General features: G+C 32.8%; 4 protein-coding genes across 7 annotated transcripts; 2 read left to right on the forward strand and 2 right to left on the reverse strand.

Moving 5' to 3' along the window:
* Positions 1-2,009: 2,009 nt before the first annotated feature.
* LOC131674001 (uncharacterized) lies at positions 2,010-4,380 on the reverse strand. Its single transcript, XM_058952424.1, has 2 exons — positions 3,818-4,380; positions 2,010-3,687 (listed from the first exon to the last, which is right to left on the reverse strand). The coding sequence occupies exon 2, from the start codon at positions 3,439-3,441 to the stop codon at positions 2,698-2,700; it is 744 nt and encodes a 247-aa protein (XP_058808407.1). The 5' UTR covers positions 3,442-3,687; positions 3,818-4,380; the 3' UTR covers positions 2,010-2,697.
* A 151-nt stretch (positions 4,381-4,531) lies between these two features.
* Positions 4,532-5,037, forward strand: LOC131674015 (histone H2A-like). Its single transcript, XM_058952445.1, has one exon. The coding sequence runs from the start codon at positions 4,628-4,630 to the stop codon at positions 5,027-5,029; it is 402 nt and encodes a 133-aa protein (XP_058808428.1). The 5' UTR covers positions 4,532-4,627; the 3' UTR covers positions 5,030-5,037.
* Positions 5,038-5,281: 244 nt separating this feature from the next.
* On the forward strand, positions 5,282-7,329 carry LOC131674014 (glycerate kinase). Of its 2 annotated transcripts, none has more exons than XM_058952443.1 (2): positions 5,282-6,185; positions 6,281-7,329. In XM_058952443.1, the coding sequence occupies exons 1-2, from the start codon at positions 5,282-5,284 to the stop codon at positions 7,306-7,308; spliced, it is 1,932 nt and encodes a 643-aa protein (XP_058808426.1). In that variant the 3' UTR covers positions 7,309-7,329. The 2 variants fall into 2 exon arrangements, with proteins under 2 accessions (XP_058808426.1, XP_058808427.1); XM_058952444.1 differs by having other exon boundaries at positions 6,290-7,329.
* Positions 7,330-8,096: 767 nt separating this feature from the next.
* On the reverse strand, positions 8,097-11,742 carry LOC131674013 (small G protein signaling modulator 3 homolog). Of its 3 annotated transcripts, none has more exons than XM_058952442.1 (12): positions 11,588-11,742; positions 10,980-11,260; positions 10,542-10,910; positions 10,341-10,471; positions 9,983-10,216; positions 9,632-9,872; positions 9,452-9,549; positions 9,200-9,379; positions 9,018-9,128; positions 8,636-8,946; positions 8,393-8,553; positions 8,097-8,289 (listed from the first exon to the last, which is right to left on the reverse strand). In XM_058952442.1, the coding sequence occupies exons 1-12, from the start codon at positions 11,612-11,614 to the stop codon at positions 8,097-8,099; spliced, it is 2,337 nt and encodes a 778-aa protein (XP_058808425.1). In that variant the 5' UTR covers positions 11,615-11,742. The 3 variants fall into 3 exon arrangements, with proteins under 3 accessions (XP_058808425.1, XP_058808424.1, XP_058808423.1); XM_058952441.1 differs by having other exon boundaries at positions 8,636-8,934; positions 11,549-11,742; XM_058952440.1 differs by having other exon boundaries at positions 11,549-11,742.
* Between the last annotated feature and the right edge of the window lie 503 nt (positions 11,743-12,245).

Genomic DNA, 12,245 nt, shown 5'->3' on the forward strand with positions numbered 1-12,245 from the left:
AACCATTCTTATACATGCCGAAAAAAATCATCCGGTAGGGTCAGAAGACCCTGCTCTCTCCTCGCCCCCCCCCCCCCTCAACAACTTTCGCTTCAGCGGCCTCCCCCGCCAACCCCCGCTGTTCGGATTTTTCACTTCTGGTGGCTTATAACCTTCGGGTTGGTAACCGACGGGGAGGGGTTTTAGCCGGTAGGCGCCCACGAATCTCGTAGGCGAATCCAGCATATCCCCTAACCTACATCTCTAGGAATCTTCTGAAGATTTCCCCTCCCGCCAATCAAAAAAAAAAAAAAAAGGGATCGGAGTCCTCTGATGAGTCTGAGGAAAGGATGTTGACGTTTGGGCAGGGATGGTGTGGATGAGCCTTTGGGGGGATGGGGGGGAGTTGTGGGGTAATTGTAATGGGAGAGCAGTCCATGGGCGGGGGCGGAGGATTGGCCTCTACGCGGTCGGGGGGAGAGGGGGAGCCGGCGGCAGAGGCTGCGGTTGCCCGCGCGAGCACTTGGGATAGAGCCAGGACGTGGCTGTCAAATTCGGCGAGCTAGGCTTTGGCTTCAACAAAGAAGGCGTCTCGTTTGGTGCGGAAGTTAAGGAGGTTGGCTTTTAATTCAGCAATCTCAGAGTCCCTTTTTTCGGGGGAGGCAGAACTTACTTGGGAAGCATCAGGATTGCCCATTTGTTGTAGTTGTAGCTGCTGTTGTTGTTGCTGCTGTTGGGAATGTTGCATCTGCTGCTGCTGTTGAGTTTGATGTTGCATCTGCTGCTGCTGTTGCTGCTGCTGCTGCTGAGTTTGTTGTTGGCTGCGGCCGCTGTTTTGGGTGTTGTCGCGGGGAGCTGTCGATGACATGGGGGGGGGGGATAAGCCTTGAAAAGGGCTGATTGGACATGAGAGGAAGGATTTATGTGGTGGGTGTCGTAGTTTGCACCGGCACCTTGGGCATTGGCGTTTGTATGTTTGCACGAGGTCCTGAGAAGGACCGATAAAGCACTGGGGGGGGGGGGGGGGGTCCTGATAAGGACCGGTTGTGAGGTTGTTTAGGATTACGGTGTAGAAGGCTAGCACAACCAGCGCGCGCGGCGGAGGCTAAGCGAACGGATGGCCGACTGAGTTTCAGCGCTTTTTTATGCTTTCGCGTTCAGCGCAATCCCCACTTCTACTTTAGCACCAATGAAAACGTAGAAGTATATAGGTATATTTTACTTTAGATATAGCTTTATGCAATATAACATTTTTTTTAATTTTGTTGTTTTTCATTTAGTTTTAATAATTAATATATCAAATAATCTGTATACATACACACACACAAAGATTATCAGTACCTTAACTATATCTATTATGTTTTCGCATGACTCTTTTGTTCCCATTTCTGCACGATGTTCATTTTATTAATTTAACGTAGGTATTGTATAGCTATTTAGTTAATTTGGTAATTCGTGTGCATTATGGAAACTTAGAACCCAACCATTTCCACGTACTTAACCTTCAAAAACATAAATATTTGATTTATTCCAAACTTTTGTATATAGAAAATAAATTATCTGTGATATAAAATTATACAACTTCTTCCTAATTATGTAAAAAAAAATAAGGCAGGTACAAGAAAAAATGCTAATAATTTAAAAAAATAATTATTTTTATTTATAATATGTACAAAAATATTACTAAATATGATTAGTTTTCTGAAGCAATTAATTATTTATCGATATTATATTTAGGTATTTAAATTTTTTATGATAAATAAACACACATATATAAATTAAGAATTTGATATAAAACTTAATAATTATATACATATTTACAAATAGATGCTCTAATTTCATTTTCTTTTGTTAAATTTCTTAACTCATTAAAATTACAATACCTATATTAAATGTTTATTGAAACAAGTAAACTTTTTTAAATACTCTAAAAAAAATGAAAAATGTATAAGAATTTTCAAATGTCATTATATGTAAAATTGTTATATTCACATGAACAAATACAAAAAAAGAGATGAAATTGATATTACTCTTAAATAATTTTTTTATCAATTTTTCAGATTAATCAATCTGTATTAATTCTTAATTAAAAATATACTAATGTAATCATCTATATTTATGACATTATCATAAATAAGATAATCAAGTAATTTATAATCTTTGACAATTACAACTTGTAGGGAGGAATATAAAAAGTTTCTTTTGGCTTTGTACGAAAAATTCCAAATCTTTTAGTTAAACTTCATTAAATTGAGCTTTTAGAGGTGACAATATAGAACTTTTGCTTGTCTACTTATTATTTGGATGCATTACATACTACAATGATTTATTTTGCATTAATTAGAAAAATTTTTTGAATTATATTAAAGATACATCTATTTATATTTTATGGCACTATCATTATACCTGAATTAATAGAAAATGTTCAGTTGTATAGAATGCTTACAAGATTTATCTACTTTATTTGTTTTTTGAAGTTTATATAATTGAATAATATTTTATAAAATCATCAATTCTTGCAAATCATTTATAGCAATATTCAAAATAAATACATTAGTTTGAATTATTTGATATTCTTCATTTATGACAGATTTAAATAAAGATTGTACATTTGCAAATAAATACTATATAGCTACATAAAACTTGAACAAGTAAACAAACTTCTGTCATATTTAAAGCTATTTTACAATTCACCTTAGAAGTTGGATTTTAAATAGTTCAAATAAATTCATGTTTAAATAAATTTCTATTACAAGACCAAATTCCAGTACTTGCAAAGCTGCTGTTAGCAGTAAGTACTGTTGAAACTTTCCTAAAAGCATTGCCAAAAAACTTGAATACTTCATCAACAGAAACAGATTGCCCTGCACAGTTCATTGTCCAGTTTGTCACTTCATTTTTATAAGCTGTACCAAGAACATCCATAAAACTGTATCTTGAAGGTTGTAGTTTGTTGCTACGATTAGGAGGCAAACAGAACATATAAACTCCATTTTCTGTCATTATTTCAAGTACATCTAAGTTCTTTAGATACAAATGATATCCATGAACAAGTATGAGTGTAGGTTTAGATTTTATAGGTTTTTTTAAATCTATAAATTTGTGAAGCCATCTGATAAAAATATCTAGCTGTAATTGTCCACATGAATTAACAAGTGCCCATGCTGTAGGAGGTGCACCATGGATCAAAGGTTTATTTTTCACTATATCAGGAAATATCATCAACAATGGTACATAAGCTCCACTAGCTAAAAAAGAAACCACAGCTGTAATTAACTTGTCCTGACTTTCATTAGATTCAATACTTTTTCCAAAGTATTGCACTGATTGAGTTGAGCATTTTATAACAGTTTCATCAAGAATATATAAATCACTAGGCTTTAAGTTGTATTTATTTAAAAAACTTTCTAGAGTCAAAGAATTTGTACACTTTTTCCTTGCTGAATACTTTACTCTTTTCATAGGATGTTTCACCTCTCTTTACTTTTGTACAAGGGTTTCTTTTTATGAATCCTTTGTACCAATCTTCACCAGCTAATCCATTGTCTTTTTTGAATCGATGAGGAATATTGAACTTCTCAGCAAATTGAAAAGCCAAGCGTCTAACGTCTATACCTATCACCCCAACTATGGCATTTTCCAGTTCACTAATGTATTTACATAAAGTATTTTCTTGCTCTTTATTAAATACTCTTTAAATGTTTATTGCTGCAATAAATGCAATAAATGTAAGAATGATTATGAATTCTGAATACAATTACAAATAAGAAAAATGATATTTAACTTAAAAATTACAATACAGTAGAAATATTAATTTGACACTAATTATGAAACTTACATTTAGGATTAGCTAGCAACTCATTTTGTCTTTCAGGATCGAGACGACACTGATTAACTTTTCTTGAAAAGGTTGCATGAGGAACTTTATAAATAGCAGATGCTCTCTTAATACTATAAGCTTTTTTGATTAAAACTTCAAAAGCTGTCCTCATTGAATCATCTGCCCATGTTTGTCTTAACCCTTTTTTAATGTAATTTCGAACCATTTTTATTTTCAGTGTATCAGTCAAATTCAAACTATAAATTAAGAAATTCTATTATATTTTTCACATCGCTATATCGTTATACATTAAAATCTACTGATATTATCACGTGTGGAGATATACAAACTCCTAATTACGAAATGACCGAGCAAGAACAGCTGATTCCCGCTATCATGTATGAAGGGACTGTAAAAACAAATCATCGAATATATGTTGACGTGAATTAATTATATAATATTTTGAATAATAATAGTGACATCTACAAAAAAGGGTTGATAATAATGATTTTACTATATTTTTTGCTATGAAAAAGAAGTTCATTTGAACTATTAAAAAATATTCCACTTCTACCAGCATTTACACCAATCAGGACGCACAAATTATATACATGTGAGCTTGTCAGTTATTGGAGCCTTTTATTTTCGAGCGAATTCCCGCGCTATAGTACCTAAAGGCGATTCCTTTTTCCCCCACTAAATTGTGAAAATAAGCGATGATTGGTTCGCAATGAGACTGCCAGAGAACATAAAAGCGGAAAAAAAATTTCTTAAAATCATTCAATTGTTCTTCTTGGTTAAATAACTGTTGTCAATCTAAATTTGAACATGTCTGGACGTGGAAAGGGAGGCAAAATTAAGGCGAAGTCAAAGACTCGTTCCGCCAGAGCAGGACTTCAGTTCCCTGTTGGACGTATCCATCGTCTTCTTCGCAAGGGCAACTATGCCGAACGTGTTGGTGCTGGAGCTCCAGTTTACCTGGCTGCTGTGATGGAGTATTTGGCAGCTGAAGTTTTAGAGTTGGCTGGCAATGCTGCCCGTGATAATAAGAAGACCAGGATCATCCCGCGTCATCTTCAACTTGCCATCCGTAACGACGAGGAGTTGAATAAACTGCTCTCTGGTGTAACTATTGCTCAAGGTGGTGTCCTTCCTAACATTCAGGCTGTACTTTTGCCCAAGAAAACTGAGAAGACCGGTAGTACTTCTAAAGCTAGTCAAGAATATTAGATCTTAATCTCTTTAATTATTAATTTTTCAATCGGCCCTTATCAGGGCCATCAATTTATTTAAACGTATAAACAAATTTTTAACTAGGTCAAACTTTCACATTGTGTACCGTAATACTTCATTATACATTGTGTTGGTATAATGTATCTTAGCAATTTATAACATACTAAATCTACATTACTATAGTCTAATTTTATGGTAATATCATTATTTAATTTTTGAAATACTATTCAGTGTTTTTTGCTAAGTCAAATGTTACTACTTTGTTTATTTACTCAAACAATTGCTCGAGCTAGCGTAAATAAATCTAACCTATATTCTCTTCTACCGCGTTTTATCAGCTACAAAATTTCAAATAAACAATCAAAATTAGATGTAAAATCGTCTAAACAAATTTTGATGATGGATATTGATGCCAAACTTATCAATACCGTAAAATTGCAAATGCTAAAAATCTTTGATGCCGGAGTTTCATCAGTTTTGCCGGCTGTGTTAATTGAAAATAAAGTGCGCCTCGAATCGAATGACCTTATTATTGACGGTGAACCTCATCTAATAAACCACAATGTCTACCTCGTGGGTTTTGGCAAAGCAGTAGCAGGAATGGCCTACACTATGGAGCAATTGCTCGGATCGCGACTCAAGCGTGGCATCATTTCTGTACCACGAACCTCCAAATGCTACAAAGTCAAATCACCAGATTTGGAATTACTACAGGAACGTACGGAAAAACAGTGCCAGTACTTGCAAGCTCTGAAAAGGTCAACTGTCATCGAATATTGCGAGGCAGCAGAAAATAATCAACCAGATGTGGCTTCATTGGAAAATACTGAGAAGATCGTCGAATTGGTTAAAAGTCTTGGTGAAAACGATACGCTGATTGTTTTGATATCCGGAGGTGGATCAGCTTTGTTATTCCAACCGAAAGCTCCCATTACTGCGGAAATGAAACGGGATTTGTGCAGGAAATTGCAGAACGCTGGGGCAAGTATTACAGAACTTAACTGTGTCAGAAAACAGTTGTCATTGGTGAAAGGAGGAGGACTCGCGAAAATCGCGTATCCAGCAAAAGTCATTGCACTCATTTTGTCTGATATCGTTGGAGATCCTCTTGAATTTATTGCCAGTGGACCAACTTGTCCAATACTTTCATGCGGTAGTAATAAATATCATTTACACAAAGTCTATTAATATGACTCATTTATAGTTCAAAAATTGCATTTAAATATTTTAAATATGTTATTTGTTCAGAGGAAAAAGGTGCTCAACAGGAAGTAATAAATATACTGCAAAAGTACAATCTTTACGAAAAGCTTGAAACAGATGTAAAGATTCTATTTACTGAACCAGAAGAGTATGCAGTAGATGAAAAAGCTATGATTGAAGAAGGAAGGTATAAACATGTGGACAATATTATTATTGGGAACAATGCAACTGCTCTAGTAGCTTCTTCTCTATTCGCTAAGAAATTGAATTTGGAAAGCATTGTGTTGAGCAATGTGATTGAAGGTGATGTTAAAAATGTTAGCTATGCTTATGCCAAACTGACAAAAGTGATATGCCATGTTTTGGAGAAGAGCTTTCCTACAAAAACAGAATTTGTCAATGAAGTTCAAAATCACAATCTAGATATTTTGAAAATTAATAATGAAAAATTTGAAGAGGCATATGAAATATTAACAAAAACGCGAAAAGACAAGGGTATTTTGCTACTAGCTGGTGGAGAGCCAACAGTGGTTGTTGAAGGTTCTGGTGAAGGAGGCAGAAATCAAGAACTTGCTCTTCGATTTTCTCTGGACTGGTTGAGTGAAATTGCAAAAGATCCTGTATTAGCTAGGTACTTTATTCTATTTCTCAGTGCTGGAACAGATGGCCAGGATGGACCAACTGATGCTACTGGAGGTTTTGGTCATCCAGGATTCTATCCAAAGCTGAGTGGACTCCACAAGCAACTCTTGGACAAGCAGAAAGTTACATTAAAATCACAAGAGTTACTAGATATAAAAAGTCAACTAATGCATATTGAAAAGATGTTGCCTGAAAACGTACTGAAAATAAACAACAGTTATCACTTTTATTCAAGCTTTGAAGATGGGCAATACCAGGTAAAAACTGGTCTTACTGGAACTAATGTGATGGATTTACATTTCATTTATTTGAAAAGACGGAGTTGTGAATGTAATATTCAGACGTATTTTTCAATAAAAAATACTGATAAAGATGAAAGTCAACAAAAGAAAAAGTTTGGAGACTGTTCATTCACAACAATTACATGGTAAATTTAGAAAAATAATGAATAATATATTTTTTATTCTTGTTTATTTTTATTATTATATCTTATTATGTACAGAGTTTTGAAATAAATTATTCATTAAATAATTTGATCCTGTTTTCATTTAGCAAATTGAAAGTTATATGTAAAATATCATACATTTTATCAAACATATTATTTCACACATGTACAATGACCACGCTTTTTTATGTATATACCTTCATGCTTGTAAATCTAACAATGCATATTCGTATTCTTATTTGCAGACTTTTTACAATTATACTTTATAACGAATGTATAAATAATACAAAAACGTAAAAATAATCTTGTATTAAAACTGTGCTACAGGACGGACAAAAGATCGGAACAAAGATCATTAAAAGCTCAGTATAAAAGCATTGGCATATTTCATTTTGAAAGCTTTGATATAGAGATATAGTAAACTACTTATTAATAATGATTTTATAACGTGAATGTTGTATATTACAATGTGTAACAGCAAAAATATTGCACTATCAATCTGATTAAACTATTGTCTTATATAACAGGTACTTCTATACTTTTAAAAATTAGTTGAAAGAGATCTCATACGAATTACATATTTGATGTATTTTTAAAATAAATTAAAAATAAAATTGTGAGTGTATTATATAAGATCAAATTAATTGAAACTTTTAAATACTTGTTCCATTTAAAAAAAGTGTAAAAGCTTATTTAAATATCTTACAAGTAAATTAAGCGCCATATTTTCAATAAAAGTAATTAACATATTGCATAAGTTTATGTAAATGAATCCTACAGATCCCAGCTAAAAAGGTGATGCTTAACAAGCATATCACGTACCCCATCTTTTAATGGTTGAGATTGTTCCTTTTTTGGTGGAAGTTCCCAATCAGGATTTAAATTAAATGCAAATTGACCTAAAATACGAAGTTCACACTTTATCTGTACCCAACCTGGACTATTCACAAAACTCCATGGATAATACCTGAAAAAAATATTTTCAAATTCTTATTGCATTGTCCATTCATTAATTTAGAAGTTTAATTGTATTTTTTTGGATAATTAAAATCATCAAATAAATATTTTACCACTTTTGTACAACTTCCACGCAGGAACACAAAACTTCTAGCCACAAGTGTAAAACTTGTTCATTCAATCCAAGGCAGATCAGAGAGCGTAATTTTACATCCATTTGAGCATGTGCGTTATCATGGGTTAAATTAACTGACTGAACACAACGATATAAAACCTAAAAATAAAGCCAACAACTAATTTATAATTCCAAAGAAATTTTTTGAAATCTACAAAAAGAAAATAAACTTGGCGCATACTTCTTCTGGAGTTAAAACTTTTCCATCTTCATCCAGGCGATATGTTTTGCAAAGTACTAATCTACTATAAACGGAATTAAAGTCTCGTTCAACTTCTCGATTAGAAGCTTCTTCGATGAATAGCCACGGATGACAAGGACCACCCAAGAACGACGGTCGTCTCATTCCATGCTCGAGGACAGCTTTTATGGCGGGACACAATCCACCTCGAACAAGATCAGTCACCGCTTCGCTGACAGCGTCATCGCCAACACAAGTATATTGCTTGCTCCTCTCGTCTAACAGTTCAACAAATTTTGCTGGAAACCAACCTTTTATAAAATAAGGAAATTATTAATGACTGTAAAGATTTTGATAACTAGAATTTTATTAGAATAATAACCTCGGAGTCCATTAAGTTCACCGACCCAACAGTGCTCGTCTTTTTGGCTGATAATTGTGATTATATCGTTTTTTCGGAAGCCTAATTCATCGTCATCATGTCTTTCAAAATCTTAAATAGAAAATTAAATGATTAACATGTGTGAAAATTAGTAGAAAGAAAAAAATGAAATAAATGCTTACCTAATAGAGCTTTGGCACGTCGTTTTCGTGTTCGTGAAACATTAATATAATTATCATGATCTTTTGCATGACTCTCCATGGTATAATCAGCCGTCAAGTAAGAATTAGATAGTTTTGGATCAAGATTTATGAAATGTCGTGCCACTTGTAAAACAGATTCTCTCAGATCAACTAATATTTCTGTACAAAAAAATACATTGAGTCGATGCTAACTATATAAACCGTGAGTGCGTTCAAGAAAAAGACAGTTACCTGTTTGCCTAATATTTTTACACTTGATGTTGTCCTCAGTTTCGTCACTTCCAAATAAAATGGTTTGAAGCATTGATTTCGTTCTTTTCATTTGTCTCCTGAAATGATGAAAAAATATTTAGGTAAAATATTCCAATTTTCATTTCTGCTCGATTTTTCAATTTTTATTGAGACCTTTACCTATTTAGATGTTGCTTTGGTAAGTTAGGTAGTGCATCAGGATTTCCCACAAGACCACCTTGATCTGCCATTAAATAAGCTAAATGTCTTCTTCTGTGAGTTTCTATTAATGCATCTGTTATGGGACAACCAACTTCCAAAGATACTTGAATGAGCTGGTCTACATCAACAATATCTCCAGGAATATCTGATAAGGCATTGAAAATTTGAGCAGAGTTTTCTAACATTTTCAACTCTGTTTCTAAAATTTACAAAAGTCTTATTATAAATAATAAATCATTTAATTTTTTTAAGCTTATTAATAATGTATATTTGGTGAAAATATACTTTTGTCCAAAGTTGGAAATTTACCTTTGATTCTCAACATTCCTAATGTTATTTGAAATAGAACAATAGAACCATCAAAAAGAAAGAGATCCCATATCCTTAATAAAATTTTCATATGAACAACAGAGGCAAACAACATCAAGAACCAGTTTAAAGATATCAAGCTCAGCTCTATATCATGTTGAACCAATACTTGATCAATGTCTGGTAGAAAATTGGTAACAATAGTTCGTAAAACCCTTTGATCTGCTTGAATACCTAAATTACAAAAAATATAAAATAAATTACAAGCAAGTATCAATAAAATGAAAGTAAAAAAATATAAGTGTAGTAATCAGTAAGCGAAATGAAAGGAGATACCTTAAGAGACTAAAAATCTTACCAATCAATGTTGAAGAATAGTAAGAAGCAGGTAGTAAATCTTCAACTATAGTAGCCATCATCCAAAATGCATCTTCTTCCTCAAGTAACAACAGTAACGAAGCTGCAATAGTTCCAGTTCCTTGACAATACCTGAAAAATTGTAAAAACAACATGACATCACATTTGATACCATGTATTAATTACAAAACTCTATATATACCCTATATCTGGATATAACCATGCAAGACCTCGCATAACTCTTCTCAACCTAGGAATTCCTGTACTGTGTAGATTACTAAAACAAACATTGGCCGGCATAGTTCTTAACAAATCTTTCTCAATCTGTTTACTAGTCATAAGTGCATCACTACTGGAAGCCTTTACAATATCTTTATAAGTTGTTTCTGAAGATAATTTTTTTTCAAGTGCTCCTGACATTCTCATCCATACTTTTGGCCTCAAAGAATGAGGAATACCTTGACGCACCATGTCCCGTAGTTTGTCATTACGAGGTAATTTACTATTAATGTTGGAAAGCTCTGTTATTTCTTTGTTATGACTAAACTCTAATAATGCTATCCAATGCAGTCTGAAATGTATTACATAAATTGAAAACTACTTTTTTATACTATAACATAAATTTATAAAAAAAAACTACCTCTGCTGTGGATCTTCTACCAAAGATACATTGAGAAGCTTTTTAGAAATTTCTTCCATGGGATCTTCTTCTTCGACTTTGAATCCAAACTCATCAAACCTATATTTAGGTTGTGCATTTAATTCATCAGATTGATTAAGTTTTGCTAGTATATCTTGAGGCCACATAGAAGATGTGAGTGCTGAAAATGGACCTCCAGGAGTTGGTGATAATGCTTCACCCCTAAATTCATTTATCTCAATGTCACACTCATCATCAGATACAGCTGTGTCAAGTTTTCTCTGAAAAATATATGTTTATAAATTATTATTGAACTACAATGTATCACAAGTCACGTAAATTTGGAAAAGAAATAGTCTACTACTTTTGATATGCAATATGTTAGAAATAACAGCTTCAAAAATAAAAGATTAATGATCAAGCTATGATAAATAATGTGATTATTTGGCAAATAGTGAAACAAATTAATGAATTGACGCGAATAATGAATTGATAAATAAAAAAGAATAAGCGAGACAACAAAGTTCGTATGAACAATGAAAATTAACATAATAAAAATGTTTATTTACATCGTGATCTTTTCCAACGTAACCTTCATGATCACGTACATTGAAGAGAGATTTGGCAATCTCCATTTTTAGAAATAAACAAATGATATATTACACTTTTATTGGACTTTAGTGTACTACATTGTTGATTGTCATCAACTTTCGTAAAAAATGCCAAATAAAGGAAAACTCAAGCAACGTATATCGACCGATGTTGCGACAATGATACGTGGGAAAATTGAAGACGACGACGTCGCATTGTTTTATTGGGGTTAGGTTAGTTCATTGAACCAACATATAGATATATAGATTTATACTCAAAATGGAGCTTTAAATTGTCATTTATAATTACAGTTAAATTTATAAAATTATTTTATTTTGTAAGTATGATTCGATGTTTTCGTTTTACAACGAAAAATTGGAAATACTATGGGAAAATATTTTGTCTGCAACGGCTAGGGATGAAATTTTATATAAATTAAAATATACTTTAACAATTGCAAATTAAGCAGTTAATGGTTAAAATATTTATAAGTGTGTATTATGGGTGAGTTATATCATAATAACAAAAATAGCTTTATAAGTGTCAAAGAAAATACATAGTTTAGACCGCACATAGTTTAAAACCACAAAATAAAGCTCCGTTTTCTTTAAATAATACTTTTTGAGTATCTGGAAGATAAACAATGCTGTTCAATTAACTGGAAAAAATAACGAT

This window comes from Phymastichus coffea, unplaced genomic scaffold (genome assembly GCF_024137745.1).
Source record: "Phymastichus coffea isolate CEN01 unplaced genomic scaffold, Cenicafe_Pcof_1.1 PCOF00208, whole genome shotgun sequence".
NCBI lineage: Eukaryota > Metazoa > Arthropoda > Insecta > Hymenoptera > Eulophidae > Phymastichus > Phymastichus coffea.

What these genes read in the sequence shown, in the direction of transcription:
- LOC131674013 (XM_058952440.1), bottom strand. Translation starts at nt 11,614, where the DNA reads ATGGAGATTGCCAAATCTCTCTTCAATGTACGTGATCATGAAGGTTAC. An exon ending in ACGTTGGAAAAGATCACGAT is followed by an intron (nt 11,261 to 11,548) that starts GTAAATAAACAT and finishes TATATTTTTCAG; the next exon opens with AGAAAACTTGACACAGCTGT. An exon ending in TAAAAATATTAGGCAAACAG is followed by an intron (nt 9,380 to 9,451) that starts GTAACTGTCTTT and finishes TTTTTTGTACAG; the next exon opens with AAATATTAGTTGATCTGAGA.
- LOC131674014 (XM_058952443.1), top strand. Translation starts at nt 5,282, where the DNA reads ATGTTACTACTTTGTTTATTTACTCAAACAATTGCTCGAGCTAGCGTA. An exon ending in TTGTCCAATACTTTCATGCG is followed by an intron (nt 6,186 to 6,280) that starts GTAGTAATAAAT and finishes TTATTTGTTCAG; the next exon opens with AGGAAAAAGGTGCTCAACAG.
- LOC131674015 (XM_058952445.1), top strand. Translation starts at nt 4,628, where the DNA reads ATGTCTGGACGTGGAAAGGGAGGCAAAATTAAGGCGAAGTCAAAGACT.
- LOC131674001 (XM_058952424.1), bottom strand. Translation starts at nt 3,441, where the DNA reads ATGAAAAGAGTAAAGTATTCAGCAAGGAAAAAGTGTACAAATTCTTTG.